Genomic DNA, 26854 nt, shown 5'->3' with positions numbered 1-26854 from the left:
TTGCTTTTAAAAAGAAGAGTGCTTTGAGTGTTTAGTCCTTAACAAGCATAGATTTCAAATAGAGGAAGTTGCTGTAATTGTGTCTGTTATTGCTGAGTTCATACCTCCAGAACTGAGGTAATGATGTTTTTAACTTCCCCATTAGTAAAATCCTACTCACTTGCACCCAGCCCTGACAAACAAAGATAAAGTGACCTTGAGGTTCCCTTCCCAGGCAGGCAGGAATATGACAAGGTGACGGTTTACATTTTACACTCATTTGTGAAACACTTTACCAAATCTGGCTAGCAATCTCAGAATAGGCTCTCAAAACATTTAGCAATGCAGTGCCTGCTTGCAAATCTGATTGTGTTGTAGGTATGTCTTGTTGAAGTTATTTTCAGCTCTATGTTGAGACCCAGATGAGATACGAGACAGAAGGGTACCTATTATAACATCTGTGTCTGTCATAGTCATAACATGATGTCATTTAAGTAGCATTAACAAATTAACAAAGCTTTAAACTGGAACTAAGCAAACGCTAAATCCAAAAAAAAATATGTGTGTGTGTATGTGTGTGTGTGTGTGTGTGTGTATATATATATAAAATTTTTTTTTTTTTTTTTTTTGTTGACAGTGTCAATGCGCTGGATAAACCCTCGAAATGTATTCTGCAGTAAGGGAGAACAAGAGCTAAATGGTCTGCAGGAGATCCCGTGCTAAAAATAAAGACAAAGAGATGGGTTTGCTCATCCCTGGTGTACCTACCACAACCACAGAGACAGACAAAGCAAATTCACATCAGCTATTAACTTGCCCCCTTTTCCATTCTCAAAGACTTGAATCCTGACCTTTTTGATGAAAGCCAGGGAGGCAACTCAAAGTCCCTTTGTGCCCAGCAATCCCTCTGGCAACAGTTGAAGTGCTGAACGGGGTCAGTGCACATGACTGCCAAGCAAGGAATGGTCCCAATTCACAGAGTCCGGGATCTACACTGCTGAGGCGCCTACATTTAGAAACCCTTATTGAAGATAATTTGTTTCAGAAGATTAGGGTAACAGGGAGGGGATTATACTTTTAAACAGCAGAGCGATAGCTACCCTTTACAACTATTACGAACAACTGATTTACAGGGAGTCCAGACTGCTGCTTTAAAAACATCAAGTTGCTATAATGCCTTTTATTACTATTATCATTACTGTTACATTGTTATGCATTACAAAGGCTGTACTGGGCAAAATAATGCATACATATTAAATAAGCAGAATAGTTGTTATGTTAGCAAGGGAACTATAAACTCACATATAAACAGGGAAAGAGTAAATCATTTTAACATACTTCAGTACAAATCACGCAAGTAAGCAGTATTTCAAATACTGGCCCAGTGGCTTTGTCAGCAAACACACATCCTTAGCAGGCCAGTTGTGATCCAGCACTAGGTTCCCTGGTGTCTATGTTTGTACAGCCACTGTGAATATGGGACTGTACTGTATGGGAGACAGTAATAGTGCTTCCATTGGAGCTTGATCCATCCTGACTTTTTGCAATCTTACATTAGTAATCAATTACTAATCTCCTGAGACTCAGTGCCAGGCAGGTTAAGCAAGGAGCAGCTTTCTTTTTCAAGTATCCTCATAAGTGCCTGCTGAGCTTCCAGTGTTTCCTGAATAGGTGACCCTTCCACACGGGTAGAAAGTCAAACTGCCCTTTACGGAAGGTTAAGCCAAGCTTACCCGCTAAAGTTGCCAATCATTAGCCAAGGGTCCCTTATAGAAGTTTACCATAGTAAAATCATAGCAAAGTGTAATAAAGCCCAGTGAATGCATGGTAAAGCACAGGTAAGCATGTTAAAGATCAGTGAGGTGTGGTAAAGCATATTTAAAAACATGGCAAACCAGAATAAACCATTGTAAAGAGAAAACTGCAAAAACTGCCATGCAAATATACCGTGGTATTCAAACTCAACTCTGCATTATCTCTCTGCTGTCCTACGAAGCACATAGACTCTGCATGATGCGAGACCTGGTTCTGGCTACCCGGGTCACAACCCTGTGTAGTGTGAAACCACGTACCTGGGTCATACCTGGGTTGACCCAGTTCTCAGCGACCCACCTCAGGATGTGGGTCAACACGCTTTGACCCAGGTTAAGCGAGACAAAATAACAAACAGCCAGGCCTGCATGAAGGTTTCATTTCTGCAAAGAATGTTTCTGTTTATTCTGTTTAGCCTTATTTTTGTTGCTTGAGCCAGCTTGCAGCCGGGACAAAGAAACATTTGCTCTAACCAACGTCTGGGCCTACAGTTCAACCCAGAGAAGCTTGGATGGAAGTGTCTGTAATACGCTGCTTCTGGGGCATTGATACACGCATTGTGGACTTGCGTCTATCACCCTGGTCAACCCTGCTTTATCAAAAGCAATGTGAAATCACGTACCCGACCCGCATGAGACTGGCTCCTGCCCGGGTAGGTTCCGACTCGAGTAGGACCCGGTGTGAAAGGAGCTTTATTGACAAGCCAGAGCCTTTACCTGCATTTCAAACCCAGGGAAGTAGTGCTTTTACATTTGTATCCATTTTATTTATTTTCAAATTGATATGCCCACGTTGCCTCACAGATCAGCAGCCTACCTCCATTCCTGCTGTCACGCTGTCAACCTAACCAGCAGATATTACGAAGCTACTGAGCCTTGGAGACAAGGAACCAGTGATGTCTCTGCCCGGACTCATTGGGCAACTGACCAGTAGTGGTTAGGGGTGATCGATGAAGTGAACCAGTCCATTCTGTAGGTCTGCCCAGCTGTAAGTACTGAGGTCAAACTGCTTAAAAAAGTGGTCCAAGAAAACAGGTTTCAAAAAGGTCAGCACAGGCTGGGCATCAATCCAGTGCAATAAAATGTGTTTACCATCAAAACCAGATTAAGGTAAAAAAAAAACTCAAAAAAAAACTCAAACTTTCCTGAAGAGCGGTACAGGTCACATGTAAAATGAAACTAACACAATTTATGAAATCTAGGTGGATCCCATTCAGAATCACAAGAAGGCGCTGTATAGCATAGATTCTTTGTAGAATTACAAACCTGCACCCCCTGGATTTAGTTGGCAGACAGTGGTGCTCTACACAATGTGCATTGCTGCTACTGGAAATAGAGACCCCCCTACTTTCCACAGCCCCCAACCCCCACACATAAACACACTAATGTCTGTCAAATAGCTTGTGTCAATGGTATACAAAGATGTCACTGTTTCTGCTGTTAGCATGCCTTAACAAATGTAAATGATGATGTAGACAGGTATATGGACTGTAGTTTATAGTTGGGTCAATGCATGTAACTTATTAGCATATATTTCTTTCATATACATTTATTAACCCAACAATAAATACATCCCTGTTGCAAATTAAGCTCGTGTTTTCTTAAAGACTCAATTATGTTCATTGAAACATTTACCCAAATCCCAAAACTGATTACTGTAAACGTTTTAAAAGAAAAAAAAGAAAGGTAGAAAAAGCACATGAAACGTATTGCTTAGTTCAGCTGCTGAGAATAAATGTACGGAATTAAAGATGCACAATTCGTCAAAGTCCCATTGGAAAGCCTATAGCCCCAAGGGCAGGCTCTACCCATCATATTAATGGGAAAATTTATAGAACATCATGTCAGCCAATCCAGGCAATACTCCGTCTGTCTGACTCAGACTGCTCATGAAACACTTTTCCACAGAAAATGCCCTGTCTGTACTCAGTTTTGATTCGTTTTGCGTCAGATATACACAAACATACAAGACATGAAATGTTACTTACGTGTTCAGCGACTGTGCCCTTTTTTTTCTTTTCTTTTTCTTTGTAAGTTTAGACCCGATCCTGGGAAGAAATGAAGAATCCGTCTTCTCTTCCAGCTGGTCAGTTTCAGCGTTAAAGTGCCAGTAAATGTTTGGGGATTTCCTTGCACATTTCTCACTTGATTGGCTCATGTGGGCGAGTCACATTTTTTCCATAACATTGCCCAAGAACCTCACTTAGGGATCATCACCAAATAACCGATTTTTTTCCAAAAATTTAAACACATTTAATAAAAAGAGAAATGTGGGAGAAAAAAATGAACGTTTAGATTTTATTGCATATTTCCAGAGTATTAATCATTTTCCACTTTTTTTTTTTTTTTTTTTTTTTGCATATTCTGTACATATTTTTCTTTTTGCCAGTTTCCCAGAATTTGATCACAGTCCCTAGTTTTAAATACACTTTCCTCGCCCTGTCTGAGGAGGTTACACTAACACGATTGAGAGGGAAACATGTTAAGATGACTATTGGAAGTAACAATAACCATACAGGCACTTCATCTTTACATTGCAATAATTATAATTAAAAAAAAAAAAAAAAAACACAATTACATAAACTAGGGTAACTAAATGAACTCGTAGATCATGGGAGATCACTTCTCGTTTTAATGTGTGTTGGATTAAGTGTTATGCAGAAATGTTGATATTAAGAACAGCATAGTAGATATTATATAAAAATGAATAGTCGTGTAAATCAATTATAAATAATAGCAAAACACCACCTTCCCATACTGGGAGTCGAACCCGGGCCGCCTGGGTGAAAACCAGGAATCCTAACCGCTAGACCATATGGGAACCTACAAGGCACTATTCTCTCTCTCTCTCTCTCTCTCTCTCTCTCTCTCTCTCTCTCTCTCTCTCTCTCTCTCTCTCTCTCTCTCTCTCTCTCTCTCTCTCTCTCTCTCTCTCTCTCTCTCTCTCTCTCTCTCTCTCTCTCTCTCTCTCTCTCTCTCTCTCTCTCTCTCTCTCTCTCTCTCTCTCTCTCTCTCTCTCTCTCTCTCTCTCTCATCGTTATCGTTATCGTTGCTGCCACCCTATGGCAGGAAATAGTATTGCAATGTGGAGAAAAATCCACACTGATACAGTGAGAAATAAGTGATTGATTGATCATGATGATCCTCCTTCTGAGGTTTGTATGCCTGGAAAACCTCATAATGGGCTTCCAAAGTGAGAGGGAAGGCAAGTCTGAAGTTGTGTTGCAGCTAACATCTGGAAAAAACCCCATAAGGTATTTGCTGACAACAGCTTCACATCAATACCTTTGATTCAGAAGTTGAAGGAGAGGGGCATATATTATGTTGGTGCTGTGCATACAAATAGGTTGAAGAACTGTGACTTGAAGTCTGAAAAGGAACTCCAACAACAGGGAAGAGGCTCATGTGACGACAAGATTGAAACCAAGCATGACAGAATTGCTGTTAGATGGTACGACAACAAGCCTGTTAATCTTGTATCCTCATTTGTTGGTGTCGAGCCCCAAAGCAAAATTTAACGCTGGAACTGAAAGAAGACTTGTGCTGATGTTTTTGGGCCAACAGTAGTCAGGGTGAATACAACAGATTCATGGGAGATATTGACAGCATTGTTCTCTCATGTGCAGTGCACAAAAAACTGCTTTCTTCAGTACCATGAAAAGTAAGATCTTGATTTTATATACCTTATTACTTTGAATTAACGCCACGGCGTTTTTTTTAAACTGCTAAAAACAGCTGTGATACTTATTCATGGGCGCTGGTGAATAGATGTACTACAGTTTTCGAAATGTGTCATTTTTCATTACTGTATATAAGGGAGGCATACATTGAAGTTTTTCTGCGGATACACCTTGATCAGGATGGTGAAGAAGTCCTACAAGTTAGCTTTTAAACGGAAAGCTGTTGAACTTGCAGATCAGGAAGGTAATCTACCTGCTGCTCGAGAACTTGGTAGTTGAGGGCGGCGTCTATTTCGATGCAGACCTTATTCAAGGGCGGCGGTAATTCAAGGTAATCCAGTACACTTCATCCGCATAAAATACAGTGCATAATGGCTCAGTGTTGATATTGTTATACCTGCTGTTACTACTGTGTTTTTTTTTCTACATTGTTGTTTTAGTATGACCACCATGATCATTTAAATTGCAGTGTCCCACAGTTGCTCACAATAAATGTAGTCTTTTTGCACTTTATAACTTCCCAAAGATGTATTTCACCATCTCTGTTGAAACTACAGGTGAACTGGTGACCAGCTAAGTGTTGGGAATTGAAGTAAATTAATCATCTCTAACCAGAATAAAATCATCTAAACTAGCGCAATCAGGTAAAAACCAGCAAGCATCAGTCCTACCCGCCATTGCTGAATTCACCTCAGGTCTCAAAGCCATGTAAATTCAAACTAGCCAGTTTCTACAGTTACTTACATCTAAAGATAGGTTGCAAATGACACTTTCAGACTCTGATGTTAAATCTGTAAATTAATATTTTTTAAACCATACAGGTCATACACCTTTAAATAACAAAGGCAGAACATCTCAAACCTACAGCTCCCTCACACTTTATTTGTAATTTCATTAACCTGCAATTAGGAATTCCACCAGCTCTGGGTCAATGCAGGTCCAGGCTAGTTAAACAGGTTTAAGTAATCCTGCTGGTTCAAGAAAGACTAGTCCTTTCAGTTGTGCAATTCTACAGACTCTTTGTAAAGCTGTGTTTAGTCTTTATGAATCACTTGGCTACAAACAAAAGACCAGTATATTTGTGTACCAGTTCTTAAGTATTGCAAACCCCCTGTTAATTATAAAAAGGAATACACTACAATTCAACAAGTTTGGAATCACATACACTAATTGAATTATAGCGTATTGGTAATAATACACTGCAGTTCTGTTATTTATCAATAATACACTTCTTGTGCACTTAAAAGCACTCTACCCAACTCGCGAATATTACTCTGCATGGCAATCTATAGATAACGCATTGTTTGAGAAATATGCTATAATTCACACAAGACATTAACAAAGCAAAGCAGCATACTATTTTTACTGTACCATATTCTCAAATATTTTATAAGCAATGCAATCCTCACTTTCCACAAACACCTCACTGCTCAACCCTTTCTGAACTGAAGCTCCTCCGTCATATTTCAGTGCAAGCCTGTACACGTTAACTGTGCAAAACAAGTTTTGAATAAATTCAGGGTGTGCATTCATCAGACACTGCCATACGGGAGACAAGGATACTCCTTAAATAATTTCTAAAAGTAATTGACTGTTTGAGCACCATGCCCTATACAGCCCCATGTCCTGTACTGTTAGAAGCCAGCTTGCTTATACTGTACTCCATTATATCTACTAGATTTGTGGGCAGTTTGCTGAATTAAACTGCACTGCACAACCCCATCTATTGATAACATTAGTAACTACATCAAACAGTATTGCATTATTTTACTCATTAATTCTAAGTGGTTATATTATTACATAAAATTAAGAAATACTGTATAATCAACTTAAAAATAGTTACTTTAGCAATACCCCTTTTGGCAGTGCGTACTCCGCTACAGAGATGGGGTTAAGTTTGTAAAATTATGTCTAGCACAAGTTAAGGGACATTGGCAAGGATTGTTAAAGAACAGACAAAAGCTGAAAAATATTTGGCATTTCCACGTCATTAAAGGATGGCACGAGGTAAGCAACGTTACCTTCACACAGCAATTGTAAGAAATGACTGCTCAATAAAAATAAATGTTACATATTCAACGTAATCTGCATTAAACATTGCACTGTTAAACTGTTTAATAGTTACACAGCAGGTTTGCATTTCATACATCATGTTATTGGGGCTGTGTGATAGTCCTAATAATATGCATGGAAGTTGTCAGTACCCATTTTACTTTACAGAGTCCTGTTTGGTGAACTTGGTTAGGCATTCCCAGTGTGAAATGTACAGCTATTTAAACTAAATTCAGAAAGAGTGATACACAGTACAAACTGATAGCTCCGTCTGCTGGTAAGTACTGCAATTTGCAACACATGAAGTGGTTTATCCTTAAAACTTGAGCCAACACACTATCTTTATTTTCATTGGGGATTTTCATATTAGACAAGTATACTTACAACTTGTCTACATTAAAATAGAATAATAAATAATATGTATTGAGTAACAGAAAAAAAATATTTTACGTTAAAATATTAACAGTAGGTCTGCGTCTATTTTATAAAAGTTCTACGTTTTGTGGATGTTAGGAAGATTACCAGAATAGTCATGTGATTTAAGAGAGCAAATTACACCAACAATTTAAGACCGTCCTATAAAACAATTAACAAGGTGATGACAACATTTTTTTATAAAATCATAATGTTCATTTATTTCAATCAATTGAGCTGTTCCTATAACAAATAGCCTCCCCCAGATAAAATCTAAAAGGAGATACTGTGGGCAAACAACACTTTACACAAATTTACAATTAGGATGCCTAGCTTATCAAGCAACTCAAATTATTATTCATTTATTGTATAGGGTATTTTAGAAGAACCCAGCCAATGTAATAATTTTACAAACCTTTTGAATGATTCAGACAATTGAATTGTACACAAAATAGATTCTTATGCATTTAGCATTTTTTTGCTAAAAAACGCTGATCATTTTCAAATCCACAAAAAGGGTAACATTGCATTAAAAATGTGAGTCCTTAATGTACAGGTCACAGACACTCATTAACAAATCCCTTCAGTCTTCGTGAATGTTGAATAGCTTGGCTACTTCATTCAGGTCTGTATGTTCCTCTCCATCCTTGATGATCTGTAACAATTTAAAACAAGTCAAGCACAGTAAACTTCATGCCCAAAGAAATAAAACTGTACAGCAAATAAACTGCTTGCTTGTTTTTTTTTTTTTTTTTAAAGTCTAGTCAGTAACATAAACAAAATAAAAGCTCCCCAGACAGCAATTTTCCATGAGTTCAGATAACCACTAGTGAACCCCAGAAAACAAGCAGGATACCAGTCAATTACATTTTTGTTGTCAGAATGAAAATAAGTAAATAAATAAATAAATAAAAATAATCCTCACCTTTCTAGCAATAGGCATTCTGTTGAAGACATTCCATAGTACGATCCCTACAATCACATTATCTCGCAGGTAGAAGACAACTCCCTTCCCATAGTCCTCTCCTTGCTGAGGTACCTGAGGTGAAGATGGAGCCTTGGTAGACTCGCTCGCTCCACTGGCAACTGCCTCCATTTCACTTTCAGATCTGATGCCGGTACCTTACAGAATTAAAGAGTAAAATCATTCCAGTGACTATATACCGCCCTTTTCAAAATGTGCACATAGGCACCTAAGAATTAGATCCTCCCCCAGCTCTTTGAGCTTGCCCTGTCAGGAGTATGCCAACCTTAACTGGGATAGTACCTCCCTGCTGGGAATGATGTGATTAAATAAACACAGTGAGCACACCCACGCATTCCATTTCTTACCCGATTCCTCTGCAGCAGCTTTGGGCGTGTCCTTTGCAGTTGCTTTTGCAAACACTCCAACAGTAGGTAAACTGCTATCTACAATGCCAATAGCTTCATAGCCAACATCCGGTCCAAGGTCACTCCTAAAAAATAAATTTAAAAAAAAAACAGAAAATAATAATTCTTGATTGTTTTCGGTGGAAGCAACAGTTCTAAAATTAGCCAGATGCACTTCATAATACAAAGCTTAATAGTAATACCGTTTCAAAAGGAGACAATTCAGTTAATGGTTTTCAGAAATAAATAAATAAATAAATAAGTAAATAGACTGCTTACATTGAATACGAGAAATGTTTATTTTCGATCCAACTGGAAAAATAAACATGCAATAAATCTCTCCACTGTCTTGTGTGGAAAGAAATCAGCACTGTGGTCAAAAAACAAGGCAGTCTCTGGTTAACTTGAACCAATCTCAGTGACATAATTCTTACCAGAACATTGACTGGTGCCAGTATGGTTTGTTTGCCCCGCTCATGTTCTCCCCGGCAAGCCTGCCACTTACAACAGCGTGGTCGTGATGCTCCACCCGCCTGCGGCCCAGTCTTATGTCATAAAAACAGGCAGCATCGCCAGCCTAGGGACAGAGTAGAGGTGTGTCAGCCACTGAAACCACATTATCTACCATACATTCATTGACTTAACACAGATTGCACAAGGAACCTATGGTAAAGAAATGATTACAGAAAGTCTTGGACCAAGACATGCATCAAATATTGTGCTTGCATGTTGACTTTACAGCAGAGGTCCAATTTGTACCCACTGCAAGTCCTAAACATTTTATTCTTCTTAAAACGTTTAAAACCAACATACTTTGTGATGCAGTGGTTGAGGCCTGACAGATGGCTGGAAAAAGTTTACCAAAATATTCCAACTGAAGAGGCTGCATAGCGTTACAAGGATTAATAAACTAAAATTATTTTCCAACTCCAGCACAACACACAGATTTACCAAACAACAGAAAGCCAAACCCAATTAGTTGCGAAACTAGGTAGAAAGACATTTCTATTAACCTACCACCCAGATATTGGAGCGAGCCTGGAGTTCTGCATTAACTCTGAATCCCCCAAAGTCAGAGTCCACTTCGAGACCAGCTGACTTGGCAAGCTCCACATTGGGTTCCAGTCCCACTGCTGCCACAATGTGATCAGTCTTTACCTGTCACAGGAAAACAAATTCACATATTAGGTCATACACTTATTCTTGGTAAATAAACATTTCAAAGGGATTATGTCCACCTATCTTTCCATGTAATCTTCAGGGTCTGTATTAAAAGTATTTACACTTGGGAGAAATAACTCTATAGTAATGATTACAGTTCCCTCTCTATTAAATACAACATGTTGCTCTAACACTGTATATTAACATCTTAAAATGTACTACTTTGTGTATGTAAGACAGCCCTAAAGCAAAATACATAAAATACAAAATAAAATCTGGTATTTACCACTCTACCATCTTTGAGTTTTATTTCCAGCTTGTCATCTTGGTAACTCACTGATTTCACAACAGAGTCTGTCAACACATTGACTCCCTCTGGAACAGAACCATAGATAAAGTCGTCAACACCACTGAAACAGGCCAGCATTCAATCAATGTAGGGAAGGTAAGTGCATTCCCTACCTGTCTTCACTTTGTCAGTGGTCCAGTTGCTGAGGTACTCTGGCAGGACCTTCCCCATATTGCCTCCCTCAGGAAACAACTGGTTGACCTCCAGACCAGATTCACGCGCTGCACAGACAAACCAAAAATCAAGCCAGTAATAATACAACAGTAATAATAATAATAATAATAATAATAATAATAATAAAAAATCACTTCTAAAGATATTGCCATGCAGGCCATAAAGAATTATTCACAGGTCATAGAGCTGGCAGAAGCTGCGGTTAGATAAGTAGAGATGACCATACTGCACATTTGAAAGGATTTTGTTTTTCTACTTTCATATTCCCAGCAATATCCTTAATTGACTAATTTAGCAAAGTAACCTTACAGAAGGACTTAATTTACCGGCTTCTGTTTTGAATGGAGTTTGGGCAGAGTTAAAATTAAGTGCTTGCAATACCTCTCCTTCCCAGGGCACAAGCCAATTCACTTCCCAGGAAACCGCCACCAATAACTGTGATTGACTTTATGTCTTTAGAAATCTTCTCCAAGGACTTGAAATCTTCAATCTAGAGTACGGAGCGGAAGACAAATTCAATGCTTACAACAAAATAAAGTCGACGAGACAAACTCAAATGTAAAACAGATTTGGAAGCAAGATAATTTTGTAAAGCTCGGAATAAAATATTTTTTTCCCCATCAATCCCCATTCAACTCATTCTGCATCCTAGCACGTGTGAGGCATAACTTACCTTTCTGAACAGTGTTGTCCTCTTTATCACTTCCTCCCCAGCCCTTTCAATAGCCTGGAGATTTCGTGGACTTCCACCTTAGGTACAACAATTACATGAGTTAGCGACTGGTACCTGCAGCTGCAATATTTAAAAAACTTCAACAGAAAAATGATCAATCATAGGCTTACCAAAGGATCACATTATAGCAGTGGGCTTACCTGTTGCTATCAAGCACTTCTCATAAGAGATTTCAGACCCGTCATCAAGTCTCACTTTGTTTTCCCTCACATCCATGTGTACCACCTACAGTACAATAAGAAACACAGGATATAGACCTGGTCAACTTAATTCCCAACCGCAAACATAAGTTAAACAATTGTGTGTTTTTGTCACACATCAATAAATACAGAGACAGAGAGAGAGAATCCAAATACTAAGACAATGTGCTGCTTTTGGTATATGAAAACATAAGGTTTACAGTTTTACATCCTGGTTTCATAGAATTTTAAAACAGGTTTACTGGAAGTTATTCTAAAAACTGGACAAGTTTTCTACAAATTCTAATTTGTAACAAATCTATGACCTGCTACAAACATTAACCTTTTTTCTGTTAAGAACAGCCACTCCTCCATTCTCTACATAAGGAAGGTCCCGAGGGCTGACATAAAAGGATGGTGACTGGAAGTAGATACTGCAAATACAAACATAGGGGCCCATTAGGAACAAGCAACAGAAGTTTGAGAGATATATAAATAATGTTATCAAACAGAAATGGGTCTTGTTGTTTTATGCTAGGGGAAATATAACTGCCTAAAAGCTTTAGGGGACAGCTCACCTCCTCTCTTTGCCATTCCACTGTTTAAACCGTAACGTCTCATTCACATTAGGATCATCAGAAAACCAGAGCTCCTTCGAGAGAGGCGGACGCATATACGGCAGGTCTGCTTCTTCTGAGACAATGAGGACCTGCGACAGACAAAACACTATTACACAGAGACAACGCATTATTTTTTTTACTCACAGCCCCCTACTGCAACACTTTCCACTCACTATTTTTTCTGTTCTGGCATGCTGCTAGTGTAAAGCTTGCATCAACGGCCTAGTCACTGTGCTGGGCGGATGCCCATTCCAGATCACATTACAAATCAAAGGGTCTTTCAGCCAAAAGAACATGACTCGGGTTATGTTAACCATTGTGGGAAACAAGCCATAATGTAATGATGTAACCAATCAAATACAACATCAATTTAATATCAGAAGTGTTTCTGTTTTCGTTTACATAAAATGTTTAAGGATACTAATCAAGCTGTTGAAACTAAAGTTTCTGGACTCAAAAAAAATAATTAAAGGAAAAAGAATGCAATAAATCTACTGTGACATTTCAGAATCCTGATTGTTAGGGATTCTAGAGAAACCTCAGGTGGAAAGGACAGCTGACTCACCCTGGCTCCTGGATCCCGGGCTCGGATGGACCTGGCTGCTGCGAAGGAGGCTGTGCCACCACCAATGAGAAGGTAAGGAGCATGAGGAGGGACCTCAGGACGGGGAACTGTTTCTGGAGCTGGAACACATTTCATTGAGAATTTCAGAGAGGAAGGAGTCTACATGGAAGGGACAAGGGAGGTGTAGGAAGACCCTCGACAATGTGGGGTTCCAGGAACCCAGCATGGTGAAAGGGAACCCAGCGCAGCATAGATCAACCAGCTAAACCTGCCAGCACCCAACCTAGATGAAAACAGCCTATAAGAGAGGTGCTGTGTTCTCAAAGTAGAAAAAAAAAATTAAATAAGATGTTATGGCAGTCCCAGAGGTGTACTGACAAAACCCAGCTGTAATCCAAATATAATTCACACAATATGGAGAGTTTTTCAGGAATGTAAATGTGTAAAGTGCCCTTTTGGATAAAGCTGAAGAATGCTCTTTCTTCAAACTCCAACAGTCCTATATGCCAGGAAAAAGAATACACACGGTTTAAATGTTTCTTATTTTAAGTTTTGTAAAATGAAATCCAGAAACATATATATTTTTTAAAGGATGTGAAGAACCCAGTCATGCAGAGGATACAATCCCAGTACATCCAACCTTCTCTTGGTTTCTAAAAAAAAACAACTTTTTTGATAAGAATCCTTTGAGCCCAAACTCCCATGTCCAACTCTTACCACTCTCAACTGCTTCTACAGGGGGCTGCTCGGTTTCCACAGATGGGGCTTCTGAAGGGGGGGCAGTCTCTGTAAGCAAAATCCATGGGATAAAAAAAGCTCAGCACAAAATCCTAAAACCAGGACTTCTCCAGCACAATAAAAAAACAAAGTGCAAGACCAAAACAACATGAAAACAAAAAGGATGAAAATGCAACAAAATAGTCTTCATAAAACTATATGCAGAAACTAAAGGAGTTGGGAGGATGTATTGAGAAAATTAGTTGAGTTAGTCTTCATGAGAGTTTTTTTTTTTTTTTTTTTTTTTTTTTTTTAAAGAAAATGGAAAAATGGTAGATTGAAACTAAACAAAGAAAAAACAACACCTGAAATGCACTCTTCCTGCATCAAGACAAAAAACAGGTGTAACTGTAATCCACAACCATTTCCATGATATGGTTCCCCTTACGGTACTCTTTTGAAGCAAAATCCATAAAGATCATTGCAAAATATCAGGGGCAATCAGCCAGAAGCATACAAAGAACAAATCCAACATGGTTAAAACAGAATAAAGCGTGCATCTTTCTGAAGCCTTATCCAGCTACAGCAATGAAAGGGTTAAAGGTGCTGTTAGTGCAAGACTCGATGGGCCAGAATGAATGAGTTATTTTATAATTATAATATATATATATAATATATCTATATATATATATATATATATATATATATATATATATATATATATATATATATTACATCCACACACACACACACACACACATATACTGAACAAAAATATAAATGCAACATGTAAAGTGTTGGTCCCATGTTTCATGAGCTGAAATAAAAGATCCCAGAAATTTTCCATATGCACAAAAAGCTTAGAGCTGTTGCCAGAGAATTTATTGTTCATTTTTCTACTGTAAGCCACCTCCAAGGTAGTTTTAGAGAATTTGGCAGTACATCCAACTGGCCTCACAACCGCTCACCACGTGTAACCACGCCAGCCCAGGACCTCCACATCTGGCTTCTTCACCTGCGGAATCGTCTGAGACCAGCCACCCAGATAGCTGACGAAACTGTGGGTTTGCACAACCAAAGAATTTTTGCACAAACTGTCAGAAACCGTCTCAGGGAAGCTCATCTATGTGATTGTCGTCCTCACCAGGGTCTTGACCTGACAGCAGTTCGGCGTCGTAACCGAATTCAGTGGGCAAATGCTCACCTTCGATGGCCACTAGCATGCTGGAGAAGTGTGCTCTTCACGGATGAGTCCCAGTTTCAACTGTGGCGGGCAGATGGCAGACAGCGTGTATGGCGTCGTGTGGGCGAGCGATTTGATGATGTCAGCGTTGTGAACAGAGTGCCCCATGGTGGCGGAGGGGTTATGGTATGGACAGGCATAAGCTATGGCCCACAAACACAATTACATTGTATCGATGGCAATTTGAATGCACAGAGATACCGTGACGAGATCCGGAGGCCCATTGTCGTGCCATTCATCCGCCGCCATCACCTCATGTTTCAGCATGATAATGCACGGCCCCGTCACAAGGATCTGTACACAATTACTGGAAGCTGAAAATGTCCCAGTTCTTCCATGGCCTGCATACTCACCAGACATGTCACTCATTGAGCATGTTTGGGATGCTCTGGATCGACGTGTATGACAGAGTATTCCAGTTCCCACCAATATCCAGCAACTTTCCACAGCCATTGAAGAGGAGTGGGACAACATTCCACAGGCCACAAACAACAGCCTGATCAACTCTATGCGAAGGAGATATGTCGCGCTGCATGAGGCAAATGGTGGTCACACCAGATACTGACTGGTTTTCTGATCCACACCCCTACCTTTTTTTTTTTTTTTTTTTTTTTTTTTAATTAATGTATCTGTGACCAACAGATGCATATCTGTATTCCCAGTCATGTGAAATCCATAGATTAGGGCCTAATGAATTTATTTAAATTGACTGATTTCCTTTTATGAACTGTAACTCCGTAAAATCTTTGAAATTGTTGCATGTTGCGTTTAGGTTTTTGTTCAGTATAATTAATTTATATATATATATATATATATAAGTAGGAAGAAGCTGAAACATGTAGATTTAATTAATTGCTTTCTTTGCACCAGTTTAAAAGACACCTAAAGTAATAATAAGCTGCATTTCTGTAGATGCGAGGAGCAGAACCTGGATCTTTTGCAGTTGTTTCTTCAGTAGCCATGGCAGGCACTTCAACAGCTGGGGTCTCGGTGTTGTCTCCCGGGGACTGAGGGGGTAATTCTTCAGTAACAGGAGCACAGGGTACCTCTTCTGGTACTGCCTCCTCTCTGGCAATCTGGGGATCTGACTCTTGATGGTAAGAAATCACAGGCACTTTCAAATAACTTGGTCTGATTTCGAAGTGCGTAATAAGATGGAGTTAGTTATTGCAGCATTTAACACACTTGGGGCAAGCAAAATCGCATGTGTTAAAATGCTACAGGGCAAGAGCTTCAGGGTTCAAAGAAAAAAATCTTGGACTCAAACAAAACTATAAACATCCTATGATGTGCATAACAGGTATGAGATTTACACTAAAGGAGCAAAGAGGAATCAGAGTACCTAAAAACATGTGCCTTTAAAATGAGACTGCAACACAAAAAATAAACAAAAAAGATACCTATTCACTTTATATCAGCAATTCCCACGAAAACTCAAGTTTCAACTGCCTAGTGACTCCTAATTTTACTAATGACAAACTAGAACAGCAGTGGAAAGTAGTAATACGAGTTACTCCCATCATCAATAGCTTACCCTTTTCTGATCCACCTTCACCTTTCTCTGAAAGCAAAAAACAAAATAGATTAAACAAGAATTTAACTGGAAGCGAGGCACAATAGGTAGGTAGGTAGATAGATAGATGGATAGATGACCCCCCACACACAATAAAAAAGAGAGATTGTAATTACATGTTTTTTTCTTAAAGCTACAGTATACACACCTGTAGGCTGTACCTCTGTAGGGGTCAATTGCTTGTTTTGCCTTGAACCAATTTCAGCTATTCTTTCTTGGTACCTGACTTTATCCCCGTGTAAAGTATTATATGCCTGTAATACAGAACAGTTTAAAATATTATGTTTTCAAACAGCATATTGAGGCTGACAAAACTGAAGTATAAATCTTTATCTTGAACAACTAGTTGTAATACTCAATTATATTGACATTACAGCCATGTGTGTTCCAAAAGTAGTACTGCCTTTGGAAAATGTAATAAAAGTTACCTGTACTGTTACAGCACACTGTAGTTTAGAAGCTTTTCACCATGCAATAAGTTATATTAAGTTTGGTATGTGCAACAAAACTTCTGCCAAGTTCTAAAACGGAACCAAATGACCAGTGTTGCACAAGTGTTGAGTCAGCCTTGTGTGAAAAACACAGGTGTACAACATGAACACAGGTAAGTTTTAAAAGGATTTTGGAGCAGATGGAAATGATCCAATTGCTCATCGATACATTAGTTCCTTTTTTTTTTTATAAGCATTTCCAGTAGCATCTTAGCCCGCGTGTATTGCAGCAGTGTGTTCGTTTTAATTAAAATGGAAACTTACATATACACCTCCACCTATAACTGTCCCTCCCACAAGTAGATAGTATAGCAGATTATCGCTACTTCCCCCTGGAGGCCCGGACGACATGGAGGCCCTCTGCATGGGTCTAAAAGAACTCCCACACTTCAGCACTAGGGAGACAAGAAAAGCACAAAAATGTGGAAATGGAGTCTTTCAGATTCTTCATATTGGTGCAATTGTGCATTACTTACTATGTGCTCTTAATGGATTTTACTCATAAGCAAATATTTTTTTTTTACTATAAGCTAACTGCTCTTAACGGTAATGTGATATTCTGTAATGTGATTTTCTGCACTGTGATATTTTGTAAGGTGATGCTTTGTATTGTGATATTTTGTAATAACTGTAAGTCACCCTGGATACTGGAATCTACCAAGAAATAAATAAACAAATAAATAACAACAATAATAGCAAAGATTTATTAGGATAGAGTCAACACCTAAAATGTATAGTACTGATTTTAAACTTGGTCCAAAAACAAACAAAAAAAACTAAACACTAATGTGCATATGTACCTTTGTGACAGAGAATATGCAAGTGTTAAGGTCTGGCAGGCAGGCTGCACTGGACTGCTGAGTTTGTGATGGACATATACAGTTCAATGGTTGTCTGAAACTATAAGCACAGCACTTCACATTCTGCTATGTGTGTGTATGCAAAACGTACGACAAATATATTTTCTTAATAAAAAGACCAAGTATAAATATGTAAAATAGGTATCAGACTATCTGGGCAGGTCTGTACAATCTTAACAGTGAGTTATTTAGAAAGATTTCTGGTGTATGAGACACAAAGGCCTAGAACACAAGTAGTTCAGGTAGCTTGGTTTGCCACGACCTTGGCTTTAATTGCTGTGTCTGTCTGAGGCCGGGAGAGACAGGTTGAGTTGCGCCAATGCATATTGTCAGTCAAGCTATATTTACCACGTTTTAGTGTGTGTCGGTGTCAAAGTCAACATACAAGGTGCTCCTCTAATACTGCAACAAGTTTGACTCTACGTTTCCGCTAGGTAGTGTTGAACATTTTCAGAAACACAAAAACTGTAAATCAAGTATAAAAAAAAAAAAGAAAAAAGTTTCAAAATAATGCACTTTTTCCCACAAGATTCTCACACTGTTTTAAATGGTTACAGTAGTCGAACGTCTTAGGTCTGCGGCCTGCTGTTGGCTGTCACACAAGAGACTGCCTGAAACCGGGAGTGTTTCCCCAAATAAAAGAAAACGTTACCAAATAAGTACCTCATTGGGGTTTAATTCAGAAATTAATGATTAAATTAAGTGATTTAACAACGCTATGCAACTGAATTCGGGCTTAATAAATGGTTCTGAATGCAACTCATACTGTCATTACAGATAAGACAATAAATTTCCTCCTCCAAAATCAAACACAAAACGTTCTTCAACGGTCTTACCTGACAGCTTTGCGCTTTTACGGCACAATGTGGAAGAAGGTCTGACCAAGGGGGCCAGCTTCTGCCAGGCTGTCCTGCATTTCAACATATTCGCAAACTCCTGCCACAACGCTGCCCAGTACAACTAGTACAGTACAGTACAGTACAGTACACGCCACCACAGCCCGCCTCACTCAGTCACGGAGCTCAGGAGCTCAGCTCTCAACTCGCTCATACTCTCACTGAACGCCGGGTTCTGCTCGCCCGCCCACAAGGAGAGGCTATTGAAAGCGGCGACGAGCGTCGGCTCTCTCGATTGCTCATTTTCCTAATCAATCTAACGGTAGCAGTTCCCTGTAAGCGGATTGGTTGAAAGATTCCTATTCTTCTGACACTATGCTCCCACCCTGAAACTAGAGGTCATTCACTGTCTCGTTAATAGAGTTCGTTGCTTGATCTGCACGTCAATCAAACGTTTTATCCAACGGCTTGTTTTCATGCGTCGATTGGCTAACCTTAGCCTAAATAGGCGGGGATTGGAATCACGGTGGTTTGCAATTGGTTTATTCACCATTCGTCTTAAGACAGCCGGAAAAAAAACACCTCAATGTCACAGCACACGGGTTTAGTAGTAGGGTTGAGGAACAGTTTGTGTTTATTGTAATTTTTTTTCTCGGGATAATTTATGACATTAATCGTGGTGCAAAGTTGAATGTTTTCAATTCGGTTCTGCTGAGTGAGTAGGTTGAATATATGTTTTGTATTAGTGCAAACATTATTTATTTAAGCATGAATAAATACTAAATTTAGTAGACTGTTTATCGCTAGCATGGGATCACTACAGTTGCTGAATACATGTGCTTTTACAGAACCCTGCGTATTTTTTGTACAGAGCTGACTAGTTAAGTAATATGGTACTTAAGGAATATTAGCTTTTGACCAAATACCAAATAACCATTTATTGAAGAACATTTATTATTCAAAATAATTGTGTATGGTTGAGACATTGGATTATAATTAAAATGAGTCTTTATCGCCATTGCTTAATAAAAAGCATGAACTGCATGGGCTCAAGAAGTGATTTCTCCAGACTGCTCCACAGGAAGAGTGCACTGCGCTGCAGAACTTTCTCCTCGCTGATTTCCGGTCGGACCAGTTTCGATTTAGGCCGTTCACCTGCGCAAGAGAGTCCCCCCAATAAAGACTATTATTACATCACCACTCCAATCTTCTATGTAAACGCAGCTCCTCACATCGGGCACTTGTACTCTGCCGTCATAGCAGATTGTCTGCACCGGTACAAGCAGATGCGTGGCTTCACATCAAAGTTTTCCACAGGTAAGGTACTGAGCATTTCTTGCGCACTTGCACTTAGATTTCAGAAGTACTGTGTGACGATTTTCTGAGCATTTCTGTTTGTGCACTATTAGAGTAATGCTGTTCTTCTTGAATGGTTCACTAACTAATCCTTGTTCAGTAGGACTTAATACGGATCCCTATTCACACATTTCTAAGTGCTATTTGAATGAATGTTTTGTTTAAACTGAAAATAATTTGACCCTTTCTGAAATAGTTGGGCAGGATTTGTGAAAAAAACACCAAAACACTAAAGATATCAACCCAATAGCAAACATTTGGTTTAAAAAGTAGAATTAAATCCACAGTTAAATGCATTACATATTAATGTACACCCATAAAAAAAAATTCCAAAAGGATTCCATCAATGCATCAAAGTACTCTTTGCTGTACAGTATTTTTCTTGTTATCAGGTATCAGTAAGCAATTAGACTGGCCTCTCGTGGAATATTCAGTAGCAGGTCATAGATGAGCAAGTCATTCATGGTATCAGGGGTTGCTAATAGAAAAAATGCTTTGAATATTTGAACAATCCAATCATATATTATTTCAAATTGGTCTCCACTTGGTCCATACCAGATTTACAATGTGCAACATGGCTTTATAGTTTGCCATTCATAGTGGGGGGGGAGGGGGGGGGGGGGGGGATTTCAAGTCTTTAGGAAAACTCCCCTAAATACAAAGTTTACCTGGAGTGAGTCAGTTGTGGAAACAGAGGTTAATGTTCAATTTAGTGTTGGATTAGCCAGTTGTAAACTTTATTATTTTGAGTATTTATTTTTTTTTATTTTTTTTGTAGGAACCGATGAGCATGGTTTAAAAATCCAGCAAGCTGCAGACACCGCTGGGAAAGATCCCCTGAGTTTCTGTACAGAAGTGTCTGAGAAGTTTAAATCTCTCTTCCAAAGCTCTCAGATCTCCTATACCGACTACATCAGGACCACAGGAGAGCAGCATCGCAGGGCAGTAGAGCACTTCTGGACAGTCTTGTACGACAAAGGCTTTATTTATAAGGGGGCGTATGAGGGCTGGTATTCCACCCCAGACGAGAGTTTCCTGACAGAATCCCAGGTCGCCGACTCTAAGGACAAAACTGGGAAACCGATCAAGGTCTCTTTGGAAAGCGGTCATCAGGTGTGTGGGGATAAACTTTCTGTAATTAGCAGAACTTGATAGTCTTGACTTATTACTGCTGTTTAAAAAAAATGATCAGCCGTTCTGCAGTTGTCCAAGCACACAGGTTTACAACAGGATACAAGCTCTACAGCAACCCTGCAGGCTGGTTCGCTCAGGTATGTTCTAGAATGCTGTTGGATTCTCAAACAGTCTATAAGTAGTTTTGAGAATAATCTAGTTATATGTAAAATGTGAAAGGGGATACACCTGAGAGAAATTCCAATTTGTAAAAAATGTTGCACTTGTACTAAAGCATAAATACGACTCATCTCTTACTTGTTTTTCATGAACAGGTAGAGTGGATGAAGGAGGAGAACTACATGTTCCGCCTGTCAGAATTCAGACCTGCACTGCTGCAGTGGCTCAGAGAGAACCCCAGAGCTGTGCGCCCCACAAAGTTCTACAACATCGCCCTCCAGTGGCTGCAGGAAGATTTGCCTGATCTTTCAGTGTCACGCCAAAGAGACCGCCTCAAGTGGGGTATCCCAGTCCCAGGTGACCCTGGGCAGACAATATATGTGTGGCTGGATGCTTTAGTCAACTACCTCACTGTGGCAGGCTACCCTGAGGGGCACTCTCAGTGGTGGCCGGCAGCCCGTCACGTGGTAGGCAAAGACATTCTCAAGTTCCACACAATATACTGGCCAGCTTTCCTCATGGCTGCCGGTGTGCCTCTCCCTCAGGCTATTTATGTGCATTCTCACTGGACAGTCAGTGGGCAGAAGATGTCAAAGAGTCTGGGGAACGTGGTGGATCCCTTAGAGAGGTCCCAACAGTACACAGCAGACGGGCTTAGGTATTTCCTTCTAAGGCAGGGAGTCCTGGACACAGACTGTGACTATTATGATGACAAGGTAATCAAAATTCTCAACTCCGAGCTGGCAGACACCTTGGGAGGTCTTCTGAACCGTTGCACTGCTCCAAGCATTAACCCAGAGCAGGTATACCCCTCTTTCTGTGGTCTCTGCTTCCCGACGGAATATATGAGGGGTTCCCCTGAGGGAAGAGCAGCTCCTGAGGACTACAGGCTGGTGGAGTCAGTCTCTCGGCTGTCGGCGGAGGTTGAACGCCACTTTGAAAACCTCCAGATCTACAAGGCCTTGGAAACTGTCAGCCACTGTGTCCGACAGACCAACGGCTTCTTTCAAAGGCACGCACCCTGGAAGCTTGATAGGAACAACCCCCAGGACCGGCGCTGGCTGGATACCATCCTTCACGTTGCTATGGAGTGCCTGCGGGTTTATGGCACCCTCTTGCAGCCAGTGGTGCCCATGACGGCGGATATGCTTCTCTCCAGGCTTTCGGTTGAGCCCAGCAGAAGGGGCTGGGAGGACCTGAACTTCTTGACCAGGTACCATGGACAGAACTGTCCTTTCGAAGGACGGACTTTGGGTCCTGACACTGGGATCCTATTTAGCAGACTAGACAGGACAGAGAAAGCTGAGTGCAAACCCAAGAAGTCAAAGAAAGTGAAATGAACATTTTTATTTTTATATATATATATATATATAGATAGATAGATAGATATAGAGAGAGAGATATATATATATATATATATATATATATATATATATATATATATATATATAATGTGTGTGTGTGTGTGTTTTTTATTTTGAATTGTATCTTTGTAATATGAACACTTTTTTATGTGCCAGTACCATATTAAAATATTCTTTTGGGAAATGGAGTGGTTATAAATAAACATGCAGTGTGGAAATCTGTGTGCTTTAACTGCTGTGCCTCCTGTGCTGTTCTCTCATTGGGTGTGCTTCTCAGCAAGTCCAGAAGGTGTGTTACATACACCAACCATCAAATACCCTCTGCCTGCCCCTCTGAGCATGATGTGTGCTTGTTTGTGTATTTGAGTATGTGTGTGTATACGAAAGGAACCACTTTGGAATTTTAGGCATGTGAGAAATAAGACCCCCATTGCATAGCTGTTTAATGCTGTCTAGGTTTTACTATGAGCTTAACTAGTAACTTGCAACGGCCTCAACAATGTAAGCAACAGTCTTATTTTAATCCCTGGAAAAGATTCCCCAGGACTGTTCTTTGTCTGATTCACAGAGTTTTGATTTCACTTTATGTAACAGTAAAGATACTTTCTCAAGACACCTCTGTCGTTCCAGATGATTAGGTATCTCTTCATATTACTGGCATTAGTTCTACTATCTTTAGGCTGTGATTATAATCCCTAGCCCCAGGATTTTTAAGCACTGAATTACATCAGCTGTTGCATAGTGGGGGGTCAGGGTTTAACATGGTTAACATTTATTTTGCATTTTAAAATAAATTAGAGAAATGCTTCAGGTTGTTGAAAATTGAATTTTATGAATACATTTAAATCTGCCAGTGTCTGTGGGTGTGAGTTTGCCTGAAACCAACCAATGAATAATCGCTCATACCTTTGATGATAAATATGATTAAAAATATATATAAATATATAAAATGTGGCGTGCAGCTGCATTGAGGCAGCATTGTCCTGTAAGCAGTGAGCAGAACAAACAACAAAAGCATTCCTCTTTATGTAACATCTTTCTTCGTGAAAGGGGCATGAAACAGATAGAAATGGCTTGTAAAAAGGTTACTTTGCTAGTGAGAAGTAAGAACCCACTTCATGGTCCTACATAATGCGTATAGAATTCAAGTACTGTGGATATGGAAAAAACCCACAAGCTAGATATATATTTTAACACAGAAGCAGAGCAATGGCACAAAGTTACCACTGAGTGTATACTGCATATAAATGTGATGTTTCTTGGTGTTTTCTTTTTGCAGTATCCTTGCAGTACCACTTGCATCTCCATGTTAAGGTGACCCTAGATAAAAGTTGCATCAATTGTGTTTTTAAAATGTTTTTAGATTCACTTCGCTGCTGGTCAATTCCCATTCAGCTTTTCATTTGTATGGTTTCTGCCTTGCAGTGATAAAAGTGCTAAATGAAAAATGCATGTTCTTGCAATGCCGCGGAATCTAATCCATCTGGATTGCAAATAAATACATGTTATTGAAGTATGCTGTCAGTTCTGCTTTGCAACACTCTGTTTCAAGTTGGTGCTAAAATTATCTGCTAAAGGATCCCAAGAGTTACAAATAACTCAGCTTTTCACCCAAATTTGCCTGTAATCTATATGCACTATTTTTAGATTTGAATATTGACTTTCACTAGCTATTTCTTTTCTGTTGTTTTACAGCAATGGCAAAAAATCAATGCAGATGGAGTGACAATTCTCCAAGGTATAAGGACTGTTAACTACGCCCTGTGTTAATTGCCATGTCCAATCTCGGTCCACTCCAATTACACAATTTCATTACAAGGGTCAATGGACAATTACAAAGAAAATACAATTGTTTGTCGATTGTCAGTGGTGAAAAATTGAATACGTTTACCTTAGCAATTCAAAAGCATTCATGAGCAACCATTGTGCCAATGATTTGACATGAAAAGTAATTGTTCTAAATTGTTATCAAGTAAAATATGAGTCCTGGGTAGGAGGTCACATAAGTGTGAATGTGTGCATCATGTTTCTGGTTTGTGTTCATTAAAGCTTATCACCCACAACTATAAACTTTCAGTAGCACTACATTTAGATTTTTTTTGTTTGTTTGTTTTTTTTATCAAGAAAAACTTTCAGTCAAAACATTTGTCATTTCTTAAAGCTTAAACATTTACAAAATAGTTTTTTTTTTTTTTTTTTTTTTTTTTTAATTTTATCATTTTTTGGAAAACATTATTTGCAGTGGGTATACCTGAAAATGATGCTTTATAATAATGATTGACAAGCAAACACAGGGAAATGCTTTGAGTTATGCAGTAATAGCAACAATAACACAATTTGGAAAGTTACAAAATAAAGAAATAGAAAAGGCAACAAGCCTTTTTATTGCACCAATACATAATGTACCAACTTTCAAGACCACACAGGTTCCTTCCTCAGGTAAAATTTAATTTCTTAATAAATACTGTAGATTTTTGACATTAAATGTAAAAATAGGAATGTTGCTAAATAGAACAATTTGGAATAATTTGATGTTTTTTTTTTTTTTTTCATTCCTGGTCCAATACAGTATAATATGGCTATTAATTTCAACATCAGAGAGTAAAACAATTAGCAACAGCTTACACCCTGGGGAAAGACCTCATTCAGATAAGTACATCTGTTCTGCTATTTAAATCTATTCTGGCAAACAAACTCCCTTTGGCTACATTAAACCTCATAGAAAATTCAAATGTTCTGCTTTCGATTAAAGCATCCTAATTCAGCCAGATTGACTAAACAAGTCAAGGGAAGATGGGGACAGGAGCATGCTTTTCTAAATGATAGGCTTGGATGAAATCCCTGATGTATTCCAGTTAGTCAGGATCTAATGAGAGATGGTGATTCTGAGTGCGGAGCGCCAGACTCTGAACAAAGAATAGTAAGGGGAGGTGTAATACACCACTGAATACAAGAGTTCTGTGTGCTTCAAAACAATCTTAATATGAAGTGTGGTCTATGTAATACAGATATGTGTATTTAGAAAACATGGTTGTTAAATAGACACTTGACCAGGTTAATACAAGTGTACAATACAATTTTGCTGAAAACAGAATGCAGATATGATTGTCAAATTATGCTGTGAAACTGCAAGGTGTCACATGCTCCCCAGTGCCCTATTATTGCTACCTACCAAGTTTCATTACTTTACAGTAAATACTTATTCACCAGCATACACAACCAACATGTATCTTGGACAAATATATGAATTATTTGGTGATTACAGTACGTTTCCTCCTCTTCATTCCAGTGGAGATTCTGTTACCTCACCTTTCAAGTCATAAAATATTGTCAGTTTTGGGTCCTACTCCATTACAGCCATAGCTTCAGCTGCCATTGTAAATGCATGTGATACAACATTGTTTAGATCTAGGAAGCACTTTGTTATTTTTCAGCAATAGTTTATTAAGTAATATCCCTGATTATGAGGATATTTTTTTTATATATAAGAAATCCTTCTTGTTATATTACCTGGCAACACATAATAGCTCTCCTAATAGTTGTCTGAATGAGTTATCATCAGTATCAAAGCTAGTGTTGCTGTTATTTGAAAGGAGAAAATACCCGTATATCAAAACTATAACCAAACAACAAAGAACTGAACAGACTACTACCGTTTGTTTGTTTGTTTGTTTGTTTGTTTGTTTCTAATTACAAACTAGTCAAATGCTTTAAGAATAGGAGACTGTTAAACACAGTCCGGTACATCTAAAAAATTCTACAGAGTACTGCACTGAGTATAGTTTTCCAGATTATTTTATCTTGTGAATACAAAAATAATTACATTTTGTACTGACCCTGGAAGTCAAACAAGAATAATAGAGTATTACGTCCAAAATTACACCATTACTGACATCCAGTACTTATTCCCAGAAAGTGGTGACTTTATTATTTGTCATCTATCGTAACACCTGTCATTTTCTAAAAAAAAACAGAACAGACAGAACAAACACTAAGACTGCTGTGCTTCAAGCGCCCCTTGTCTCAGCACAGC

The 26854-nt window shown here is 39.0% G+C and overlaps 3 protein-coding genes and 1 non-coding gene across 11 annotated transcripts in view; 1 reads left to right on the top strand and 3 right to left on the bottom strand.

Moving 5' to 3' along the window:
- elf1 (E74-like ETS transcription factor 1) overlaps positions 1-3948 on the bottom strand; it is a 54872-nt gene extending 50924 nt beyond the window's left edge. For all 3 annotated transcript variants that reach the window (XR_005950632.1, XM_041255860.1, XM_041255859.1), the window contains exon 1: positions 3779-3948. The gene's annotated coding sequence lies outside the window, so the exon portion shown is untranslated. The remainder of the gene's footprint in view (positions 1-3778) is intronic.
- A 591-nt stretch (positions 3949-4539) lies between these two features.
- On the bottom strand, positions 4540-4611 carry trnae-uuc. The gene has a single exon. It is a non-coding gene; the product is annotated as a tRNA-Glu (tRNA).
- A 3526-nt stretch (positions 4612-8137) lies between these two features.
- Positions 8138-19005, bottom strand: LOC121318793 (apoptosis-inducing factor 1, mitochondrial-like). 6 transcript variants are annotated; one of them, XM_041255851.1, is made up of 19 exons: positions 18809-19005; positions 17377-17507; positions 16770-16875; positions 16583-16609; positions 15977-16132; positions 13806-13874; positions 13089-13207; positions 12482-12612; positions 12247-12337; positions 11865-11949; positions 11665-11741; positions 11373-11481; positions 10931-11038; positions 10755-10843; positions 10325-10465; positions 9742-9884; positions 9269-9393; positions 8862-9058; positions 8138-8591 (listed from the first exon to the last, which is right to left on the bottom strand). In XM_041255851.1, the coding sequence occupies exons 1-19, from the start codon at positions 18894-18896 to the stop codon at positions 8520-8522; spliced, it is 2064 nt and encodes a 687-aa protein (XP_041111785.1). In that variant the 5' UTR covers positions 18897-19005; the 3' UTR covers positions 8138-8519. The 6 variants fall into 6 exon arrangements, with proteins under 6 accessions (XP_041111785.1, XP_041111784.1, XP_041111787.1 ...); XM_041255850.1 differs by having other exon boundaries at positions 15977-16138; positions 18809-19004; XM_041255853.1 differs by lacking the exon at positions 18809-19005 and adding an exon at positions 18510-18527 and having other exon boundaries at positions 15977-16138.
- A 381-nt stretch (positions 19006-19386) lies between these two features.
- LOC121318792 (methionine--tRNA ligase, mitochondrial-like) lies at positions 19387-22851 on the top strand. Its single transcript, XM_041255849.1, has 3 exons — positions 19387-20125; positions 20943-21277; positions 21613-22851. The coding sequence occupies exons 1-3, from the start codon at positions 19810-19812 to the stop codon at positions 22795-22797; spliced, it is 1836 nt and encodes a 611-aa protein (XP_041111783.1). The 5' UTR covers positions 19387-19809; the 3' UTR covers positions 22798-22851.
- Positions 22852-26854: the final 4003 nt, after the last annotated feature.

The sequence above is a fragment of the Polyodon spathula genome, chromosome 7 (genome assembly GCF_017654505.1).
Source record: "Polyodon spathula isolate WHYD16114869_AA chromosome 7, ASM1765450v1, whole genome shotgun sequence".
In the NCBI taxonomy this organism is placed as follows: domain Eukaryota; kingdom Metazoa; phylum Chordata; class Actinopteri; order Acipenseriformes; family Polyodontidae; genus Polyodon; species Polyodon spathula.
This window is presented reverse-complemented; position numbering and strand designations above follow the sequence as displayed.